At 35.9% G+C, this 24,006-nt stretch overlaps 1 protein-coding gene across 2 annotated transcripts in view; it reads right to left on the bottom strand.

The window, feature by feature from the left end:
• TUBGCP3 (tubulin gamma complex associated protein 3) overlaps positions 1 to 24,006 on the bottom strand; it is a 175,444-nt gene that overhangs the window by 73,209 nt on the left and 78,229 nt on the right. For both annotated transcript variants that reach the window (XM_037799980.1, XM_037799981.1), the window contains exon 11: positions 19,299 to 19,465. In XM_037799980.1, coding sequence (XP_037655908.1) covers positions 19,299 to 19,465 — 167 coding nt within the window. The remainder of the gene's footprint in view (positions 1 to 19,298; positions 19,466 to 24,006) is intronic.

Genomic DNA, 24,006 nt, shown 5'->3' with positions numbered 1-24,006 from the left:
TATTTCTATTTCATCACAATACAAGACAAAAATAAAAATTGGACAGCACTCCCTGTATTATTGGGCTAACTGGCTCTGAGATTAGGGACCATATCTCTTTAATATTTGAAAAGTAAAATCCCAACTACTGAACCTAGAGACAGTTTTTAATGATGCTATCACCACAAATAACAAAGTCCATATGCCATCTGAAAAATTTTTATTCAGATAAAAGGAATAAGGTAAAAACTAACCCCATAGTTACCAATCAGTCAAACCCAGAGGCACTTAAGCAAGAAAACTTACACAATGCTCAGCATCAGGTAAACAGAGAAATAGTATCCCAGGATACATGGAACTGTCAGGCATTTTAAAGAGCTTCCTGGTAGGACAACGGCAATAAAGAGATCTTCAGGAAGCCACTGAGAATTCTCTGCAATTGGTGGTAGCCTAATGTAAGAAAGTTACCATCAAGGAGTAGATGGAATGGGTCACAAAGAAAGATCAAAGAAAGGAGACTATGAAAGACAACAAGAACAGATACTTGCTTTTCCTACATTTGACTAAGTATTTCACCAATTCCTAGGCAAGAAAAATTAGAGACAGAAATATACATTCATGCTTTTGTGAACTCTTGAGAAAACTAGTTATTTAATGGTGTCATTACAAGATAATGATTTTTTATTTTTTATTTATTTATTTTTTAAATACACAATCCAATTCAATGAAAAGCTCCAGGTAACGGGGATTTCTTTACCTGAAATTCCACACACAAAGAATACAGGGGAGTCTGCAAACTTGGAAGGGAAAATAATTACATCTTTATTTTCACTAATCTCTAACTGAAATTTTGCTATTCCTTCACTGAAAAATGTAAGTAACAAACCATAAGAGGATCAGTAGTACCTGTGACTTTGTCTCTAATAGAAATCAAAGATTTTCACATCACATTTTAAGCTTCTGCAGGTATCTGCAATAGCCTCTCTTATTTAACACATTAATTAAAAAGCACATATAGAGGAAATAATTGCACAACACATATCTGAAAAATAACTTGTTTCCAAAATATACAAAGAATTCTTCAGACTCAAAAATAAGAAAACAACCCAATCAGAAAGTGGGCAAAAGATGTGATCAAGCACCTCACTGAAGAGGATATAAAGAGAGCAAGTAAGTACATAAAAAGATGCTCAGCATCACAGATCACTACGAACCGTGAATTAAACAACATACCACTACACATCTATTAGAATGGCTAAAATCCAGACAAGGAAAACACACCAAATGTGGGCCTTTAAAGATGTGAAGCAAGAGGAACTCTCATTCATTGTTAACGGGAATGAAAATAGTACAACCAGTTTGGACGATAGTTTAGCAGTTTCTTATCAAGCTAAACATAGGCTTACCCTACAATCCAGCAACTGCACTCCTAGGTATTTACCCAAATGAGGTGAAAACTTATGTCCACATAAAGACCACACACAAATGTTTTATACCAGCTTTATTCATAACTGCCAAAAACTGGAAACAAGCAAGATGTTCTCCAGTAGACAAATGGATAAACAAACACTGGAATATTACTAAACATTAAAAAGAAACTAGTTATCAAGTTACAAAAAGACATGGAGAAACTTTAAATTCATACTGCTAAGCATACTGCTAAGCAACATGACATTATGGAAAATGCAAAACTATAAACCTAACAATCAGATCAGTGGGGAGGACTTCCAGGAAGATGGCAGACTAGAAGAAGCAGAGCAAAATTCTCCTCCATGAAAAAGACTAGATGAAGGACAGAAAGCACTCCAGAATAGCAGTTATAGGGTGCCCTGGCCAGGCAGGGACTTCTATACCACATAGTGGGGACCTAGCTGGAAAAGCAGAGACTGTGTTTGTAAGTACTGGCGACTGTTCCGCCCAGACGACAGCTGGGGACGGGAGGCTGGAAGCGGTTGACGAGAGCTTGAGGGAGCAGTTTTCCACGCCCCGTGCAACCTTCATAATAGCTGGCTGCAGAAACAACCTTCACAACCCCGTGGCTGACGGCTCCCACGCCAGAGACTGGCGGAGGGATCTGGCAGAAGAGCACAGAAGGAAGCAATTTCCATGCTCCATGCATCCATTTCAGCAGTTGGCTGGGGAGATAACCCTTCATGAACCTTTGGCCAAGAGTTCCCACGCTGGCAACTGACAGCTAGACATGGCTGCTGAGGACAGAGCAAGCAGTGTTCCAAGCCCCGTGCACCCATCACAACAGTTGGCTAGGAAGGTAACCCTTCACAGCCCTGCAGTCAAGAGCTCCTGTGCCGGAGACTGGTGGCTGCAGTCAGTTGACAAAGTGCAGAAAGGAGCAATTTTCCACGCCCTGTGCACCCATCTCAACAATTGGCTGGGATACAACCCTTCACAGTCCTGCTGCTGAGAGCTGCCATAAGGGAACTCGGGGTTCGGTGGACTTGTGATGAGGACACTCACTCAATCTCCACAGAAGCCCAAGAGGCAAGGGCGCCACAAAGACGCTCCAGATGTCTTTCTCCAACCCAATGAACTAGTGGTCTAGAGCAGACAGGGATAGCTGTGCATTCAATCTGCAAGGTGAGATGCACAGCTCCACAGCCCCAGAGTAATCCACTCGCAGCCCCAGGAATTGCCAGTAAAAGTGTGCTCTGGAGTGGACTCCCTGCCAAACTGTGCAGGGCCCATCCCCCAAGCACAGGACTAGCAGTCCAGAAGCACACAGAAAACTGGTGCACTGATTGGATTTCCACTGTTTGGACCCCGCCCAGCACACAAAGTTGGGGGAGAACTGGCTTGAGGGTAAGATGCAGCTCAACAATGCAATTTCCTGGTAGAGCAAGGAAAATGCACTCCACCAAGTAGCAGCTCTGCTAAATTATATATTAATGCTCAAATAATTCTGCATTTCTCAAAATAAGCAAGTGCCCCAAAGCCAAAAGAAAACCATAAAGCACCTGAAGAACCAAGAAGATATGGACAAGCCAAAAGAACAAATTTAAAAGCCTGAAAAGAAACCAAATTTGGAGCAATTAATTCAAGAGTTACACACTAACCTTCAAAACTACTTCAACGAGATGACTAAAGACATAAAGGATATCAATAACACAGTAAAACAACATAAAAAAGAATCTGAAAGAGCAAATAAAAAAATAGCAGATCTTATGGGAAAAAAAGATACTGTTGATTGAATTAAAAATATATAGAAGTCACACAGCAGCAGATTTGAAGAGGCAGAAGACAGGATAAGTGAACTAGAGGACAAACAAATGGAGTACAAACACACAATAGAACAAATTGTGAAAAAATTGAAAAATTTGAAACGGATCCCAGAGAAACAACGGACAACATGAAGTTCACAAATATAAGAATAACTGATGTCCCAGAAGGGGAAGAGACGAGTGAAGGCTAGGAAGAAGGTTTCAAGACACAGTTGGAGAAAACGCAACAACCTTCTAAATGACATAAATATGCAAATCAAAGATGCCCAACCAACTCCAAATAGTATAAATCCAAATAAACCCACTCTGAGACACATACTGATCAGATTGTCGAATGCTGAAGAGGAGAAATTTCTGAAAGCAGAAAGAGAAGTGATTTACCACATACAAGGGAAACCACATAAGACTTAGTAGTGACTACTCAGTGCGCACCATGAAGGTGAAAAGGCAGTGGTATGATATATTTAAGATTCTGAAATATAACAATAGCCAGCCAAGAATTCTTTATCTCACAAAGCTATCCTTCAAAACTGAGGGAGAGTTTAAAATTTTCACAAATAAAAGCTAAGAGAATTTGTTAACAATAGATATGCCCACAAGAAATACTAAAGGGAGTTCCAGTGGCTGAGAGAAAAAGGAGAGAGAGGTCTGGAGAAGGAAAAAGAATTGAAGAGTTCACCAGTTTGTGAATCTTTAATTTTTTAAATTTTGTAGGTGCTTTTATGTAAGGGTAACTTATCAGAAACAAAAAAGAGAGAGAGGGCAAAAAACATCTGACAACTAAAAACCAAAGAATAAGATGCCTAGTTCAAGAACTTCCTTCACAATAATAACACTGAATGTGAATAGATTAAATTCTCCAATTAAAAGATACAGACAGCTAGACTGGATTAAAAAGTATCACCCATCAATATGCTATTTACGAGAGATTCATCTTAGACCCTTCGACTCAAGGAGACTGAAAGTGAAGGTTTGAAAAAAATATTCTATACAACATGCAACCAAAAGAAAGCAGGGGTAGCTATACAAATATCCAACAAAACAGACTTTAACTGCAAAGACAGCACAAGAGACAAAGGACACTATATACTTATAATAGGGACAATTCACAAAGAAGAAATAACAATCTTAAATGTTTATGCACCCAATCAAGGTGCTACAAAGTACATGAGACAAACATCGGCAAAACAGAAGAAAGCAACAGACGTTTCTACAATAACTGTGGGAGACTTTAATAAACCACTTTCTTCTATAGATAGAACAATACGACAGAGAACCAATATGGAAATTGAGAACCTAAACAATGTGATAAATGAATTATTTATTGAGCATTACATTCCCAAATTACCAGGATATACATTCTTTTCTAGCCTTCATGGAATGTTCTCCAGGATAGATCATTTGCTGGGGCATAAAACAAACCTCAATCAATTTAAAAAGAATGAAATTATTCAAAGCACATTCTCTGGCCATAATGGAATGCAACTAGGAGTCAATAACTGTGCTGGTCTGGATGTACTATGTCCCCCAAAATGCCATTATCTTTGATGCAGTCTTGTGTGGGCAGGAAACATATTGGTATTGATTGGACTGGAGACTTGTAATTGGATGTTTCCGTGGAGATGTGATCACTCAACTGTGGGTGAGCTATTTCATTGGATAATTTCCATGGAGGTGTGGCCCCACCCATTCAGAATGGGCCTTGATTAGTTTACTGGAGCACTATATAAGCTCAGACAGAAGGAGCGAGCTTGCTACAGCCAAGAGGGACACTTTGAATAACACACAGGAACTGAGAGAGGAACATCCTCGGAGAAAGTCATTTTGACCCCAGAACTCTGGAAGAGATGCCAGCCACATGCCTTCCCAGCTAACAAAGGTTTACGGAAGCCATTGGCCATCCTCCAGTGAAGGTACCCAATTGTTGATGACTGACCTTGGTCACTTTATGGCCATAAGACTGTAACTGTGTAACCAAATAAATCGCCTTTTATAAAAGCCAATCCATTTCTGGTGTTTTGCATTCTGGCAGCATTAGCAAACTAGAACAATAACCTTCAAAGAACCACAACATTTACACGCCTTGAATTCGCTTTTTAAATGTTCTCATGTTCTAACCATATATATTCTATGTGAGTGCACTACAAATTTTTAATTTTTTAAATTTTGCAGGTGCTTTTATGTGTAACTTTTATGATTTATAAGATGTTAGATGAATTGTTTTTGTACTTAACCACTGTAATCTAAAAGAGGTATGGTTTACATGCATTTCACAACTTTATGTCAAGAAACAGCAAATGAATGGTTTTAGAATTTCAGTGCTGCTCCCTTGAGAAATGAGCATTTGGAGAGTTCCAAGAACCTAAGAGAACTCTTTTTAGCATGGGTTAAATTTAATTAATCATGTTTGAAAATTAAGTTGTATATTTTGTTAATATATAAAGGCATGTCTCCCATGCTGTCAAAGGAACTGTGGTGACCGCTTCCTGCTTTGAGCTTTGGAGATCCTTATTTTTCTATTAAATATCAGTTAGTATAAATAATGAATATTTATACTAAAATTAATTTCATGGTGTAAGATTGGGGCTTGGTACTTTTACTTTTAAGGCTTTATTAATTTGTGTTTAACAACATACTCCTAAACAATCAGTGGGTTAAAGAAGAAATTGCAAGAGAAATTGCTAAATATCTAGAGATGAATGAAAACGAGAACACAACATATCAAAACCTAAGGGATGTAGTGAAGGCAGTGCTGAGGGGGTAATTTATAGCTATAAATGCATACATTAAAAAGAAAGTAAGACTTAACCAAAAGGGGAAAATGAAAAGAAATGAAATAAGCTTCAGTGGCAGAGAGATTCCAAATCGAGCCAAGAGGTCACTCTGGTGGGCATTCTTATGCACAATATAGACAACCCTTTTTAGGTTCTAATAAATTGGGGTAGCTGGCGGTAGCTACCTGAAACTATCAAACTACAACCCAGAACCCATGAATCCTGAGGATGACTGAATAAAAAGGTAGCTTATGAGGGGTGACAATGGGATTGGGAAAGCCATAAGGACCACACTCCCCTTTGTCTAGTTTATGTATGGATGAGTAGAAAAATGGTGGAAGGAAACAAACAAACAGACAGACAAAGGCACCCAGTGTTCTTTTTTACTTTAATTGCTCTTTTTCACTTTAATTATTATTCTTGTTATTTTTGTGTGTGTGGTTATGAAGGTGTCAGGGATTGAGTTTGGTGATGAATGTACAACTATGTAATGGTACTGTGAACAATCAAATGTAGGATCTGTTTTGTATGACTGAGTGGTATGTGAATATATCTCAATAAAATGAATATAAAAAAAAAAAGGAAGAGCTAAAATCAAAGAACTATTGAAACAACTGAAGAAGCTAGAGAATAATCAGCAAACTAACCCTAAAGCAGGGAGAAGAAAAGAAATAACAAGTATTAAAGCAGAAATAAAAAATGTGGAGAATATAAAAACAATAGACAAATAAAACCAAAAGTTGGTTTTTTGAGAAGATCAACAATACTGACAAACCTTTAGCTAGACTGACAAAGTCAAAAAGAGAGAACAGCCAAATAAACAAAATCATAAATGAGAGGGGGGACATTACTGTGGATCCTGAAGAAATTTTAAAAAACCATAAGACGACGCTATAAACAACTATACACCAACAAGCTAGACAATTTAGAGGAAATGGACATTGTCCCATAAACACATGAACAGCCTAGACTGACTCAAGAAAAAATAAAAGACCTCAACAAACCAATCACAACTAAAGAGATCCAATCAATCATCAAGAAGCTTCTTACAAAAGTTGCTTACAAATAAAAGTCCAGGGCCAGATGGCTTCACTGGGGAATTTTACCAAACTTTCCCAAAACAATTGACACAATCGCTGTTCAAACTCTTTCAAAAAACTGAAGAAAAAGGAACACCACCTAACTCATTTTATTAATCTAACATCACTCTAATACCAAAACCAGATAAAGATGCTACAAGAAAGGAAAACTACAGGCCAACCTCTCTAAATGAATATAGATGCAAAAATCCTCAACAAAATACATGCAAATCGAATCCAAAGACACATTAAAAAAATCACATACTACAACCAAGTGCCATCCCAGGCATGCAAGGGTGGTTCAAGATAAGAAAATTAATCAACGTAATACAACACATTAACAAATCAAAAGGGAAAAATCAAACGATCATCCCAAGAGATGCTGAAAAAGCATTTGACAAAATTCAGCATCATTTTTTGACAAAATCACTTCAAAATGTAGCACTTGAAGGAAACTTCCTCAATATGATAAAGGGCATTTATGAAAAACGCACAGCCAGCATAGTATTCAACAATGAGAAACTGAAAACCTTCCCTCTAAGATTGAGAATGAAACAAGGATGCCCGCTGTCACCACAATTATTCAACACTGTGCTAGAAGTTCTAGCCAAAGCAATCTGCCAAGACAAAGAAATAAAAGGTATCCAAAATGAAAGGAAGAAGTAAAACAATCATTATTTGCAGATGATATGATCATATATTTGGAAAATCCTGAGAAATCGACAACACAGCTACATGAGCTAATAAACAAATTCAGCAAAATGGCGGAATAAAAGATCAATGCGCAAAAGTCAGAAATGTTCCTATGCACTAGAAATGACCTAACTGGAGAGACACTCAAGAAAAAAATTCCATTCTCAATAGCAACTAAAAAATTCAAGTACATATGAATAAACTTAACCAAGGACATAAAAGACCTCTACACAGAAAATTATGTAACATTACTAAAAGATAAAAAAGGGGACCTAAAGAGGTGGAAAGATATTCTGTGTACAGGCAAGAAGGTTCAACATTGTTAAGATGTCAATTCTGCCCAAACTGATCTTCAGATTCAATGCAATTCCAATCAAAATTCCAATAACATACTTTACAGACTTGGAAAAGCTAGTCATCAAATTTATTTGGAAGGGAAAGGGGCCTTGAATTACTAAAAATATTCTAAAAAAGAAGAACGAAGTGGGCAGGCTTATATTTCCTGATGTTAAGGCCTACTATAAAACCACAGTAGTCAAAATAGCATGGTACTGGCACGAAGTTAGAAATATTGATCAATGGAATCGGATATAGACAGTTTGGAAATAGACCCCCAGATCTACAGTAGACTGATTTTTGATAAGGCCCCAAATTCACCGAATTGGGACAGAGCAGTCTCTTCAACAAATGGAGCTAGGATAACTGGATATCCATATCAAAAGAATGACAGAGGACCCCTACTCCACACCCTATACAAAAATTAACTCAAAGTGGATCAAAGACTCATTATAAGAGACAGTAAATAAAACTCCTAGAAGATAATGTAGGGAAACATCTTCAAGACCTAGGATTAGGAGGTAGCTTTCTTGACCTCACATCCAAAGCACAAACAATGAAAGAAAAAACAGATACATGAGAACTCCTCAAAATCAAAAGCTTCTGTACTTCAATGGAATTTGTTAAAAAGGTGAAGAGGCAGCCAACGCAATGGGAAAGAATATTTGGAAACCATATATCTGAAAAGAGACTGATACCCTGCATTTATAAAGAAATCCTACAACTCAAATACAAGAGTACAAAGAGCCCAATTATAAAATGGGCAAAAGATATGGACACATTTTTGCGAAGAGGAAATACAAATGGCTAAAAAACACATGAAAAAAATGTTCATATTCACTAGCTATTAGGGAAATGCAAATCAAGACCACAGTGTGATATCATCTCACACCAATAAGAACGGCTGCCATTCAACAGGAAACCATGAGAAATATATTGTGATCACTGCCTCACAGTATCATCACAGTTGTGTATACATCCCCATGAGCAATTTTAGAACATTTTCCTTACACTAGACAAGAAAGGAGAACAAAAAATAAAACCCAAATCCACCCATACACCTTATCCCCCACTACTGTTGACCCACAGTATTGGTGTCATAAATTTGTTATTGTTGATGAAAGACTGTTAACTGTAGTCTGTTATATAACTATACTGCTAACTACAGCCTATAGTATGCAATAGCTATGTTTTTTCCCATACACCCCCCCCCAATATATATATACACACATATATTTTAACATTTGTGGTAGTTCATACAAGAATTTATTTACATACATGACTGTGCTGGTTTGGATGTATTATGTCCCCCAAAACTCCATGTTCTTTCATGCAATCTGGTGGGGGCAGACGTATCAGTGTTGATTAGATGGGAATTCTTTGAGTGTTTCCATGGAGATGTGACTCAATCAACCGTGAGTGAAATGTTTGATTGGATAATTTCCATGGAGGTGTTGCCCCACCCATTCAGGGTGGGTCTTAATTGGATCACTGGAGTACTTTAAAAAGCACCACACAGCAGATGCTAGAGCAGCCGTGAGTGACATTTTGAAGAGGAGCTGCAGCTAAGAGAGGACAAAATGCCCCAAGAGCAATATTTTGGAGAACGCCATTTTGAAACATAACCTGGGAGCAAGCAGACACCAGTAACAAGCCTTCCAAGCTAACAGAGGTTTTCCGGACACCAATGGCCATCCTTCAGTGAAGGTACCCACTTATCTTGGACACTTTATGGCCTTAAGTCTGTAACTTTGTAACCAAATAAACCCACTTTATAAAGCCAATCCATTTCTGGTATTTTGCATGATGGCAGCATTAGCAAACCAGAACAATGACTTTAAATACTTTCAATCAAATTTACCAAAAATACAGCACTATTACTTATAATCCCAATAATGAGCTACTACCACCTCTATTCATTCCCAAACATTTAAATTCAACCTCGTTGACAATTCTGTACATATAAGGTAACATTTCCCCTTCTTTAGCATCTGTCTATCTCTGAGAACCCTATATTCTACATTTTAAGACTCTGAGTTTACATGTTCTAGTTAACTCATATTAGTGAAATCATACAATACTTTCCCTTTTGTGTCTGGCTTATTTCACACAGCATTATGTCCTCAATTTTTATCTATGCTGTCACATGCTTCAGGACTTCATTCCTTCTTACTGCTGCATAGAATTCCATCGTATGTATATACCACATTTTGTTTATTCACTCATCTGTTGATCGACTCTTGGATTGTTTCATCGTTTGGCAATTGTCAATAATGCAAATGTCTGTTTGTGTACCTCCTTTCAGATCTTCTGGGTATATATCAAGCAGCAGAATTCAGGGTCATGGAGCAATTCAATATGTAGTTTTCTGAAAAACTGCCAAAGTGTCTTCCACAGTGGCTATAGCATTTTACATTCCCACCAGCAGTGATTAAGTGTTCCTATTTCTCCACATCCTCTCCAACATTTGTAGCTTCCTATTTGTGTAATAATGGCCATTCTTATAGGTGTGAGATCATATCTCATTGTGGTTTTGCTTTGTATTTCCCTAACAGTTAATGAAGATGAATGTCTTTTCATGTGCTTTTTAGCCATTTGTATTTCCTCTTTGGAAAAATGTCTACTCATATTTTTCCCATTTTATAATTTGGCTGTTTGTCCTTTTATTGTTGAGTTTTAGGAATTTTTATATTAACTGGATACCCTTATCAGAAATATGGTTAACAAGTATTCTTTCCCATTGCGTTGGCTGCCTTTTCACCTTTTTTTACAAAGTCCTTTGAAGCACAGAAAAGTTCAATCTTGAGGAGTTCCCATTTATCTATTTTTTCTTTCATTGCTTGTGCTTTGGGAGTAAGGTCTCAGAAGTGACCTCCTATCACTAGGTCTTGAAGATGTTTCTGTGGAAAGCTTTTGATCATAGAGTTAATCTGTTTATTTCTTATAGGTTTATTCAGATTTTCTATTTATTCTTGACTCAGTTTTGGCAGATGATGTGTCTCTAGACATTTGTCCATTACATGTAGGTTATCTACTGTTTGCACAATAATTTGTTGCTCATAAGTATCTTATAATCCCTGTAAGGCCTACAGTAATATTCCCACTTTCATTCTTATTTTAGTAATTTGAGCTTTCTTTTTTACTTCAACAGTCTAACTAAAGGTTTGTCAATTTTGTTAATCTTTTCAAAGAACCAACTTTTGATTTCATTGATTTTTTCTACATTTTCTATTCTCTAATATATTTCCACTTTAATCTTCATTTCCTTCCTTCTGCTTGCCTTGGGCTTAGTCTGCTCTTCTTTTTTTAAGACAGATGGTTATCGATTTGAAAACTTTCTTCCTTTGAATATGAAACCATAAATTTCCCTCTGCCTACTGCTTCTGCTGCATCCCATGAATCTTGGTATGTGGTGGTTCTGTTTTTATCCATCTCTAAGTATTTTCTAATTTTCCTTGTAAGTTAAAGATGATTTGTTATGTAGCTGTGTGTTGTTCAATTTCCAAATATTTGTGAATTATCCTCCTTTCCTTCTGCTATTGCTTTTTAATTCCTATTCCACTGAGGTCTGAGAACATACTTTTGCATCATTCCAGCATTTTTAAATTTATTAAGACTTGTGCTCTGGCCTAACACATGGTCAATTCTAGAGAACGCTCCATACGCACTTGTGAAGAATGCATATGAGTGAAGTGTTCTACAGATGTCTGTTGGACCTAGGTGGTATTTATAATGTGGTTCAACTCTTCTATTTCCCTGTTGATCTTCCGTCTAGATGTTCTATCCATGTTTGAAAGTGAGGTATTAAAGACTCAAACTATTGTTGAAATATTTCTCCCTTCAATTCTGTACTTCGAAGTTCTGTTGTCAGCTCCACATTTGTTTATAATTATAATATCTTCTTGATGGATTGACCTTTTTATCATTATATAACTCATTCTTTGTCTCTTGTTAACAGTTTTTGTCTTAAAGTCTATTTTGCCTGATATTTGTAGTTACTCCAGCTCTTTTTTGCTACTGTTTGCATGGAATATTTTTCCATCCTTTCATTTTCAATACATTTGTCCTTATATCTAAAATGAATCTCCTTTAGATAGCATAAAGTATTATCATTTTTTAATGCATCCTGCCAAATCTCTGCCTTTTAAATGAAGAGTTTAATCCATTAACATTTCATGTAATGACATAAAGAAGGACCTACTTCTGCCATGTTTCTATTTTCTAGGTCATCTTTTTTTTTTCTTCTATTCCTCCATTATCATCATCTTTTGTGTTAAACAGATATTTTCTACTGTACCATATTAATTGCCCTGTCATTTATAATCTACATAATTTTGAGTTATGTTATTTTCTTACTGGTTGCCCGGGGGTTAAAATTAATGTCTTAATTTATAATAATATAGTTTGGTTTAATACCAACTTAACTTCAATAGCATACCAAACCTTCACTATTATATAGCTCCATCAACCATCACTTTGCCTTCATTGTCTAAAATTACATTTATAAATGTGTCCATCAGTTTAGATTTATAATTATTGTCTTATGAAGATGTCTTTTAAATCAGTTAGAAAAAGAGAATTTATAAGCAAGAAAAACATTAAGACTAACTTTTATATTTCCCTATGTAGTCATCTTTATTGGTGTTTTTAATTCTCCATGTGGATTTGAATTACTGTCTAGTGTCTGTTCATTTCAGCCTAAGTGCTCTCTTTAGCATCTGTTGCATGGCACACCTGCAATCAGTGAAATTTCTCAGGTTCTGTTCATCTGAGAATGTCTTAATTTTTCCTTCATTTTTGAAGGACAGTTTCTGTGGCTATAGAATTCTTGATTGATGGCTTATTTTCTTTCAGTATTTGGAAAAGAACATCCCACTAACTTCTGGCTTCCATGGTTTCTGCTAAGGAGTCAGCTGTTAATTTATTGAGGAACTCTTCTATATGATGTATTGCTTTTCCCTTGCTGCTTTTAAGTTTCTCTCTGTCTTTTGCTTTCAAGTTTGATTAGAATGTGTATCAGTGTGGATCTCTGAGTATATCCTACCTGGAGTTCATTCAGCTTCTCAGATGTGTGAATTAATGTTTCCCATCAAATTTGGAAGTTTTCAGTCATTATTTCTTCAAATATTATTTCCATTCCTTTCTCTCTGCTCTCCTTCTGGACTCTCATTATAGCTACATTAGCACACATGATTGTATCCCAAATGTCTCTGAGGCTCTTCATCATATATTTCTGTTCTTCAATCTGGCTAATTTCAACTGACCTATTTTCAAGTCACTGATTATTTCTTCTTCGTGTTCAATAACGTTGTTTAGCCTCTCTAGTGAAATTGTCATTTCAGCTAATGTACTTTTCAACTTAAGAATTTTTATTTGGTTCTTTTTAATAATTTCTATCCCTTTATTAATATTTTACACTTCATTTTGATTATGGAAATTAGTATTTCCTTATACAGATATTCAACAAATTACTATTAAATGGTGGTTTTACAGCTCAAATAAAATTTCTTAGAATTAACTAAACACTTGAAGAAATAAGGTTTTTAAAACCAAATTATAACTTATTTTAACCAGATTGAGGAAAAATTAAACTAATTAGGACCTCAAGAGATGAAATTCCTAAAACTTAATTACATAAAGATCAAACACAAAGTGCAATTCTCTAAACTACCAAATTCATATGGTTAAAATATCATTTTGAGTGTGAAGAAAACCTTAGCAAAATGAATCATAGACTTAAAAGAATGTTTATAAATTTGGGTTTCAACAGAAAGCAGAAAAGTCAGAGGTCTACAAATAAATAAAATAAATGCCACAGACTTCTTAGAGGTAGAAGATCCTCACATTTTACCTAGTCTCCTTCCTAAATTAAAATAGCAGCAGATAATATATATTGCATGTTTACTATCTGCCCATCTTAATTAATCCGCGCACACACACAAGATCATATGAGACAGGCACTACTATAATGCACATGTGAAAGATGCAGAAGAGCTTAGGGAGGCAAAGTTACTTTCACAGGATACAGAGCTGTTAAAAACTGAAATTAAGATTCAAACCTAAACCAGTGAACTCCAGAATCCACACTCTTGGGCTCTCAGTGATAGAATAGTCAGATGTGTTATAACAAGATATACAGTTAAGTATCATAAATCTACTGGCCTAACAATACAATAAACATGGCAGAAAAGTGGCAAATGATATATTTTACATCAAGAAGGACTAGTTTTAACTCTATCAATCACAATGCACCTTGAGAAATCCCACAAGCAAAACTAGTGAAACAAGAGCAGTTGGGGTAAAAAGGGCTACATGAGCAAAATAACTAGCAAATAAAAAAGTCAGAGACTCTCAACTTCCTAAATGCATATCTAAACTCACACCCTAGGTATGATAATCAGTAACTACAGAACCTTAAAAGAAAGAGAAACAAAAGGATAAAAATCAATGTAGTAAAACGTTAGTACCCGGATAATCTGGGTGAAGGATATCTAGATATGCCTTGTACAATTCTTGTACCTTTTCTGAAGTGTGAAATTATATCAAATGAAAAAAAATTAAATAAAAAAATTTACCAATGAGGCAGGATCTGAGGTAAGTTGTTCAAATGTTCATTTAAGCCATGAACCCTAACATTATATTCAATAGACATGGGTATTTACTTAGTATTTTATCTTAAAAAAACAAAATCCAAAAGTTTGCCTTATACTTTCACATATATTAAGCAAGAAAAGTTCTAAAAACTTATCCTATAATTAAATTACCTTTAGTCTCATGGAATCTGCTTTTCTCTTACCTTAGTGAATTCGGTGTTTATAAAAGAAGACGACAAGGGAAAACTAAAGGAAAATCAATTTCAAGGTTTTTGCCCAATTCTCTCTACCTTCTCCAACAACTCTCCAATCTCATAATCAGTACCAGGAAAAAAAACTTTTTAACCTGAATAATGCATAAAACAATCAATAAAGGATTGGTGGTACATTTAAGGACTATTTTTAAACACAGATACATATAAAGAATCGGTAGCACAATTCTTGGTTCCTAATAAAGGCAAACTAAACTATTAAAAAAAAAAAAAAAAAGACAAAACAAAAAAAAAGAAAAAATTAGGAATTAGGTATTAAATCCAAAGAAGATAATGAGCCAGTTTGTGGCTCTGATTTTGTTTTAATTGGTAGCATTACATAACCCAGTAAAATAAAGACCCAGACAGTAATTTCCACCCCAACTTCTGAGGAAGACAAGATTCATCAAATCAGCAGCTGTCTTGGGTGAGACTTAATACCAATGATTTAGTAAATAAAAGGTACAATTTTTCATATTACGATAATCCTAAATTTTGAAAGACTTTTTAAAAGATTATCTTTTTTTTCTGTAAGGTAGAATTTTTTTATGTCCTATTTCTTTTTTCAACTAGAGAAGTTGTAGGTTTACAGAAAAATCATGTAAAAAATTCAGAATACCCACATACTCCCCTATTGTTGACACTCTGCGGTGGCTCTGTTACAGTTTTGATGAAAGAATATTAAAATAGTACTGTTGACTATAGTCCACTGTGTACAATCAAGTTCATCAGGTTATATGGTCCTATGTTTTATCTTTTTTTTTCTAGTAACATATATGACCTAAGTTTTCCCCTTTATATACAGTTCAGTGCTATAAATAACATTCACAATAATGTGCTTAGAATTTTAATGGATGAAAAAAGGTAGGCCCAAAACTGAAAATAATAATATCCATTGACTTTCATTTCTGGCTTACAAGGTCAAGTTATTTCTTATACATCTACATATCTAACTGTGGCTGATTGTATAGAAACTATAATACTATAAAAAGAACAGCTCACATTTCTAAAAGGAACATTTAGTTTTTTATTTTGTTAACAACAAGATCACTTAAGACTCTTAAAAGCCCCTAAATGACAAATTTTTAAAACTCAGATAACATTGCATTGTGATAACAGGAGATTTAATAAGCATTCTAAATAATCAATTACACAAGTTTTTAAACAGCTTGAAAAATTTATATCACCCTGTAATTAGAGAATAGATCTCAAATGCATTAAAAATGGGAAGTTCAACTCTATCAATGGAAAAACATTACCTAAAAGTTTCCTCACCATAAACGTGATGATAGATAAAAATTGAATGGAACAAGAATTTGTCTCCATTTAATCTTGAAAAATTAAATGTGACTTGAAGTTCTAATTAGAAAAACAGTTTTTTATGGCACTTCTCAGAAGTAGATAAAAATAGTTTCAAGTTTAACAATGAATATAAATAACCTTCCCTACAGAAAGCATGTAATTATTTTTACCGTATACTACCTCTATGATTTCATTTATGTAAAATTTTAAAACAGACAAAACTAATTATGGTGTTAGAAATGAAAATAGTGTTTACTTGTGGAGAGAAGGAAAGGGGCAGTGATTAAGAGGATGAATGATGGGTATGCTGACAGTGCACTCTTTCCTGACTGCATGGTAGCTCATTTCATAATAAAACCATCAAGCACTACACTTAGGATTTGTGTACTTTTCCATATGTATATTTCAATTCAAAAAGTTATTATTGATTTTGGTAGTAAGCAATATTACCAAAGTCTAAATAATTCAATAAAGTCTAAAGGCAAAGCAAACCAAATTTTTTTTAAAATCTTGAAAGAAAAGGCAACTTTTACAAATTGCATATAAAAATTAAAAGTAGTAACATAATTAAGATTTAAACAAAAGACAGAGCTTAATTGTACAAAGGGGCAGAACCTGGGAGAGGTAGAAACTTCCTCATCTGCATGGAAGGAGACGGTTTAAAGAAAACAGTTTACCCTTGACTTTTACATTTAGAAAAATACGTATCGAAGAAAGATTTAAAAAATGTTCAGGTAACCTTTAGTAAAATGGAACATAAAACTTTTTAAAGTTTTCAATTAATATTTTTAGAATAAAAGTTCATCTAGCAAAAGGAACACAGGAAGCATAAAAACACTTCTTAACCTAACGTACAAATTCAACATGTAATCCCTATAAAAATTCTCTTTCAGAATTGACAAGATGATTCTAAATCCATATGTAAGTATAATTGTACAAAAACATCACAGAAAATTGTGAAAATAACAAAGGGTAAGGACTCATTCTACCAGATATCAAACCATAAAGTCCCATTATCTGAATAATATTGACAAACGAATAGCAAAATATTAAACAGAGAAAAAATAAGAGTTTAGAGTATAGAAATTCAGGTATACGTGGGAATTCAGTATATGATAAACTTTAACTTTGGATAAAGCTGTAATTCTTCGCACCATTCTTACAACTTTTCCATAAGCCTGAAATTTAGCCAAAATAAACAGTTAAAAAAACTAAAAGAAAAGAACATCAATTACAGACACAAATATATAAGCTATCCCATGATTCAATTTTAAAAAGACAAATCCACAGAAAAATAGCAAAGGATATGAATAGGCAATAAAAGAAGAAATAAAAATAACTAATAAGAAGAAATAAAAATAACTAATAAACATGAAAACCTGTTCAATCTTACTTGTAGCCAGGGAAATGCAAATTAATACCATAGCAAAGTACCAAATTTCATTCATCAGATTTAAAACATTTTTACTAAAGTTGGATAATATGAAGTGCTGGCAAGGGTGGAGGAATGGGAACTATAACATAGATGATAGTAGAGTAAAACGGTATAGCTAATCCAGAGTTTAAAACGGCAGTTTCAAAATTTAAAGGACTGAGGCATGCAACAAGGGGAATGAAACTTGAGAACATTATGTTGAGCAAAATAAGCCAGAAACCAAAGGACAAATATTGTCTGATCTCACTAACATGAACTAACTATAATGAGCAAACTCTAATCATAGGTTATCAGGAGACATAAAGAGGGTAGAGATTGGGCAATTGATGGTTAAGGAGTACAGAATGTTCAATAAGGTTCATTGTGAAGATTCACAAATGAATAGCACAATACTGTTTGATGGTAACACAATACTGTAAGTACAATCAACAAAGCGGAGTGTTGAGTACGGTTGAAAGAGGAAGGCTAGAGTTGTACGTGTCATGTATCATACATAAAACATGTATCATACATAACAAGTATAATGCCATTTATGAGTTTCAAAAGCACACACTACAAAACAATATCATGCACAGTCAGTTCTGCTATAAGGTCTGTTATAAAAACAATAATTTGTTCCGTAGAACTGATATATTAGGAATCAATTTGAGCACAATGCAAATTTCATGTTAAATTTTTCTCTGCACCTATGAGAAACACTATGTGAACAACAGAAATTGCATCTAGCTGAACAGAGCCGCACAGGATTACACAAAACACAGGTACACACACATACACACACCCTCAAAATCTACCAGCTACCTTAATTGATCATGTGTGTGAAGAGCCACACCCATGCATATCTGATTTCAAATAACCATTCCACTGGATTTCAAATAACCATTCTTCTACCACTTCATAATAACATGCAATCTCCAACTCTTCCAATGTCTCACTTTCACAAACAAATATCATAGCTTTTTCAGTGTAAAGTGCCATATTTATTGTAATATTTATGTATTTCTTAACCATTTAACATGGGTGAAACTGTGCTACTACTGTACCAGGTTCCTATCTTTTTTTTTGTTTCTTTTAATGTCATTGACAAAGTTTAGGAGCATGGTGTCCCTAATCCCACTTTTGGCCATAAACCCTATGGTTTTTATCATGCTATTTTTCAATAGCACAGTGATTTTTAGGAATACATAGGTTGCATTAAAGCATAACTGACTATATTTTGATAGGTACATATATACATACACAAATAACTTGTTTCATCAACATTTTTGGGACCATAGTTAATCAAAGTGAGTTTATAAAGAACTGCATGGAAAACTACACAAAGACTCAGGAAACCTAGGCCCTCCTTGGTCAACAACTTGCTAGTAAACTTGGACAAGTGATCTGACCTTACTGGGCCTCAGCTTCTCACTGTTAAAACTAGAATAACAATTTTCCACTAACCAAAAATGGCTCTGCTGTGAAATGAGATTAATTTGCTTTCAAAGCAATCGGGAAAATACGTGTGCCATTCAAATGAAGGGTGGTACTATTAGCAGTAATCATGGAAAAACAGACAAAAATAATTGAAGTGCCCATGCTTTTTAAATCCAAGTCTAAAAATGCAATATTATTACTTACTTCATGGTATGTGTCCTCTAGTTCTCCATCATATATCCAACGGTAAAGAAAATTCAAAACAGGATGAGATACTAAGCTAAGAATATGCTGTACTAGAGATCTCATATATGGATCTCCTGTTTTTGTATAAGCATGGACGGCTGATGCCAGTTCACCACCTTTCCTTCCTGCAGGTAGGGAAAAAAATCTATAAGACAAATGCCCAAATTTAAATTCACAATCGAAACCAATTAACACTAATCAAACATGTCAAAACAATCAAGATAAAGTTTGTTTGTTGTCTTAAGAGTTAATACCATTTTTTGGACCCAGAAGCAGTAGTAAGTATGCAATGGATTAAGAGTCAACAAACCGATCCTGGGCAACATGGCCGACTACTGAGCTGTATGTTTTAGTTACTCCTCCAGGAAAGTAGGTAGAAAGCCAGGAACTGCGTGGACTGGACACCACAGAGCAATCTGACTTTCGCCATACTTCATAAAACACTCATGAACACGTGGAACTGCTGAGATCAGCGAAATCTGTAAGTTTTTGTGGCCAGGGGACCCGCACCCCTCCCTGCCAGGCTCAGTCCCCTGGGAGGAGGGGCTGTCAGCTCCACGAAGGAGAAAGGAGAACTGCAGTGGCAGTCCTTGTCAGAAACTCATTCTACTGATCCAAACTCCAACCATAGATAGACTGAGACCAGACACCAGAGAATCTGAAAGCAGCCAGCCCAGCAAAGAGGAGACAGGCATAGAAAAAACAGCACGAAAAACTCCAAAATAAAAGCGGAGGATTTTTGGAGTTCTGGTGAACATAGAAAGGGGAAGAGCAGAGCTCAGGCCCTGAGGCTAATATGCAAATCCCGAAGAAAAGCTGATCTCTCTGCCCTGTGGACCTTTCCTTAACGGCCCTAATTGCTTTGTCTCTTAGCATTTCAACAACCTATTAAATCTGTGAGGAGGGCCCTTTTTTTTTTTTTTAATCCTTTTTTCTTTTCCTAAAACAACTACTCTAAGAAGCCCAATACAGAAAGCTTCAAAGACTTGCAATTTGGGCAGGTCAAGACAAGAGCAGAACTAAGAGAGCTCTGAGACAAAAGGCAATAATCCAGTGGGTGAGAAAATTCACTAAACACCACAACTTCCCAAGAAAAGGGGGGTGTCCGCTCACAGCCATCATCCTGGTGGACAGGAAACACTCCTGCCCATCGCCAGCCCCATAGCCCAGAGCTGCCCAAGACAACCCAGTGTGACGGAAGTGCTTCAAACAACAGGCACACACCACAAAACTGGGCGTGGAAATTAGCCTTCCCTGCAACCTCAGCTGATTGTCCCAGAGTTGGGAATGTGGAGCAGTGTGAATTAACAAACCCCCATTCAGCCATCATTTCAGCAGACTAGGAGTTTCCCTACACAGCCCAGCAGCCCAGAACTGCCCTGGGGGGACGGCACTCACCTGTGACATAGCACAGTCATCACTCAACAGAGGACCAGGGGGTGCACGGCCTGGAAGAGGGAGTCACTCACAACTGTCAGGAGCCATACGCCAATACCAAGGACTTGTGGGTCAGTGGCAGAGACAAACTGTGGCAGGACTGAACTGAAGGATTAGAATATTGCAGCAGCTTTAAAACTCTAGGATCACCAGGGAGATTTGATTGTTAGAGCCACTCCCCCTCTCTGACTGCCCAGAAACACACCCCATATACAGGGTGGGCAACACCAACTACACAGGCAAGCTTGGTACACCAACTGGACCCCACAAGACTCACTCCCCCACTCACCACAAAGGCAAAGCAGGGGAGAACTGGCTTCTGGAGAACACGTGGCTTGTGGATGCCACCTGCTGGTTAGTTAGAGAAAGTGTACTCCACGAAGCTATAGATCTGATAAATTAGAGATAAGGACTTCAATTGGTCTACAAATCCTAAAACAACCCTATCAAGTTCAGCAAATGCCGAGAGGCCAAAAACAACAGAAAATTATAAAGCATATGAAAAAACCAGACGATATGGATAGCCCAAGCCCAAGCACCCAAATCAAAAGGTCAGAAGAGACACAGTCCCTAGAACAGCTACTCAAAGAACTAAAGATGAACAATGAGACCATAGTACGGGATACAAAGGAGATCAAGAAGACCCTAGAAGAGCATAAAGAAGACATTGCAAGACTAAATAAAAAAATAGATGATCTTATGGAAATTAAAGAAACTGTTGACCAAATTAAAAACATTCTGGACACTAATAGTACAAGACTAGAGGAAGTTGAACAACGAATCAGTGACCTGGAAGAAGACAGAATGGAAAATGAAAGCATAAAAGAAAGAACGGGGAAAATAATTGAAAAAATCGAAACGGACCTCAGGGATATGACAGATAATATAAAACGTCCGAATATAAAACTCATTGATGTTCCAGAAGGGGAAGAAAAGGGTAAAGGTCTAGGAAGAGTATTCAAAGAAATTGTTGCGGAAAACTTCCCAAATCTTCTAAACAACATAAATACACAAATCATAAATGCTCAGCAAACTCCAAACAGAATAAATCCAAATACACCCACTCTGAGACATATACTGATCACACTGTAAAACACGGAAGAGAAGGAGCAAGTTCTGAAAGCAGCAAGAGAAAAGCAATTCACCACATACAAAGGAAACAGCATAAGACTAAGTAGTGACTACTCAGCAGCCACCATGGAGGCAAGAAGGCAGTGGCACGATATATTTAAAATTCTGAGTGAGAAAAATTTCCAACCAAGAATACTTTATCCAGCAAAGCTCTCCTTCAAATTTGAGAGAGAGCTTAAATTTTTCACACACAAACAAATGCTGAGAGAATCTGCTAACAAGAGATCTGACCTACTGGAGATACTAAAGGGAGCCCTACAGACAGAGAAACAAAGAAAGGACAGAGAGACTTGGAGAAAGGTTCAGTACTAAAGAGATTCAGTATGGCATAGTAATATACCATAAAGGATAGTAATAGAGAGACAGGAAAAATACATATGACAAACATAAACCAAAGGATAAGATGGCTGATTCAAGAAATACCTTCACGGTTATAACATTGAACGTAAATGGATTAAACTCTCCAATTAAAAGATATAGATTCGCAGAATGCATCAAAAAAAATGAACCATCAATATGTTGCATACAAGAGACTCATCTTAGACACAGGGACGCAAAGAAATTGAAAGTGAAAGGATGGAAAAAAATATTTCATGCAAGCTACAGCCAAAAGAAAGCAGGTGTAGCAATATTAATCTCAGATAAAATAGACTTTCAGTGCAGGGATGTTTTGAGAGACAAAGAAGGCCACTACATACTTATAAAAGGGGTAATTCAACAAGAAGAAATAACAATCATAAATGTCTATGCACCCAATCAAGGTGCCACAAAATACATGAGAGAAACACTGGCAAAACTAAAGGAAGCGATTGATGTTTCCACAATAATTGTGGGAGACTTCAACACATCACTCTCTCCTATAGATAGATCAACCAGACAGAAGACCAATAAGGAAACTGAAAACCTAAACAATCTGATAAATGAATTAGATTTAACAGACATATACAGGACATTACATCCCAAATCACCAGGATACACATACTTTTCTAGTGCTCACGGAACTTTCTCCAGAATAGATCATATGCTGGGACATAAAACAAGCCTCAATAAATTTAAAAAGATTGAAATTATTCAAAGCACATTCTCTGACCACAATGGAATACAATTAGAAGTCAATAACCATCAGAGACTTAGAAAATTCACAAATACCTGGAGGTTAAACAACACACTTCTAAACAATCAGTGGGTTAAAGAAGAAATAGCAAGAGAAATTGCTAAATATATAGAGACGAATGAAAATGAGAACACAACATACCAAAACCTATGGGATGCAGCAAAAGCAGTGCTAAGGGGGAAATTTATAGCACTAAACACATATATTAAAAAGGAAGAAAGAGCCAAAATCAAAGAACTAATGGATCAACTGAAGAAGCTAGAAAATGAACAGCAAACCAATCCTAAACCAAATACAAGAAAAGAAATAACAAGGATTAAAGCACAAATAAATGACATAGAGAACAAAAAAACAATAGAGAGGATAAATATCACCAAAAGTTGGTTCTTTGAGAAGATCAACAAGATTGACAAGCCCCTAGCTAGACTGACAAAATCAAAAAGAGAGAAGACCCATATAAACAAAATAATGAATGAAAAAGGTGACATAACTGCAGATCCTGAAGAAATTTAAAAAATTATAAGAGGATGCTATGAACAACTGTATGGCAACAAACTGGATAATGTAGAGGAAATGGACAATTTCCTGGAAACATATGAACAACCTAGACTGACCAGAGAAGAAACAGAAGACCTCAACCAACCCATCACAAGCAAAGAGATCCAATCAGTCATCAAAAATCTTCCCACAAATAAATGCCCAGGGCCAGATGGCTTCACAGGGGAATTCTACCAAACTTTCCAGAAAGAACTGACACCAATCTTACTCAAACTCTTTCAAAACATTGAAGAAAATGGAACACTACCTAACTCATTTTATGAAGTTAACATCAATCTAATACCAAAACCAGGCAAAGATGTTACAAAAAAGGAAAACTACCGGCCAATCTCCCTAATGAATATAGATGCAAAAATCCTCAACAAAATACTTGCAAATCGAATCCAAAGACACATTAAAAAAATCATACACCATGACCAAGTGGGG

The sequence above is a fragment of the Choloepus didactylus genome, chromosome 12, assembly GCF_015220235.1.
Source record: "Choloepus didactylus isolate mChoDid1 chromosome 12, mChoDid1.pri, whole genome shotgun sequence".
NCBI lineage: Eukaryota > Metazoa > Chordata > Mammalia > Pilosa > Megalonychidae > Choloepus > Choloepus didactylus.
The sequence above is the reverse complement of the archived record's forward strand: the minus strand, read 5'-3'. Positions and strand labels throughout refer to the sequence as shown.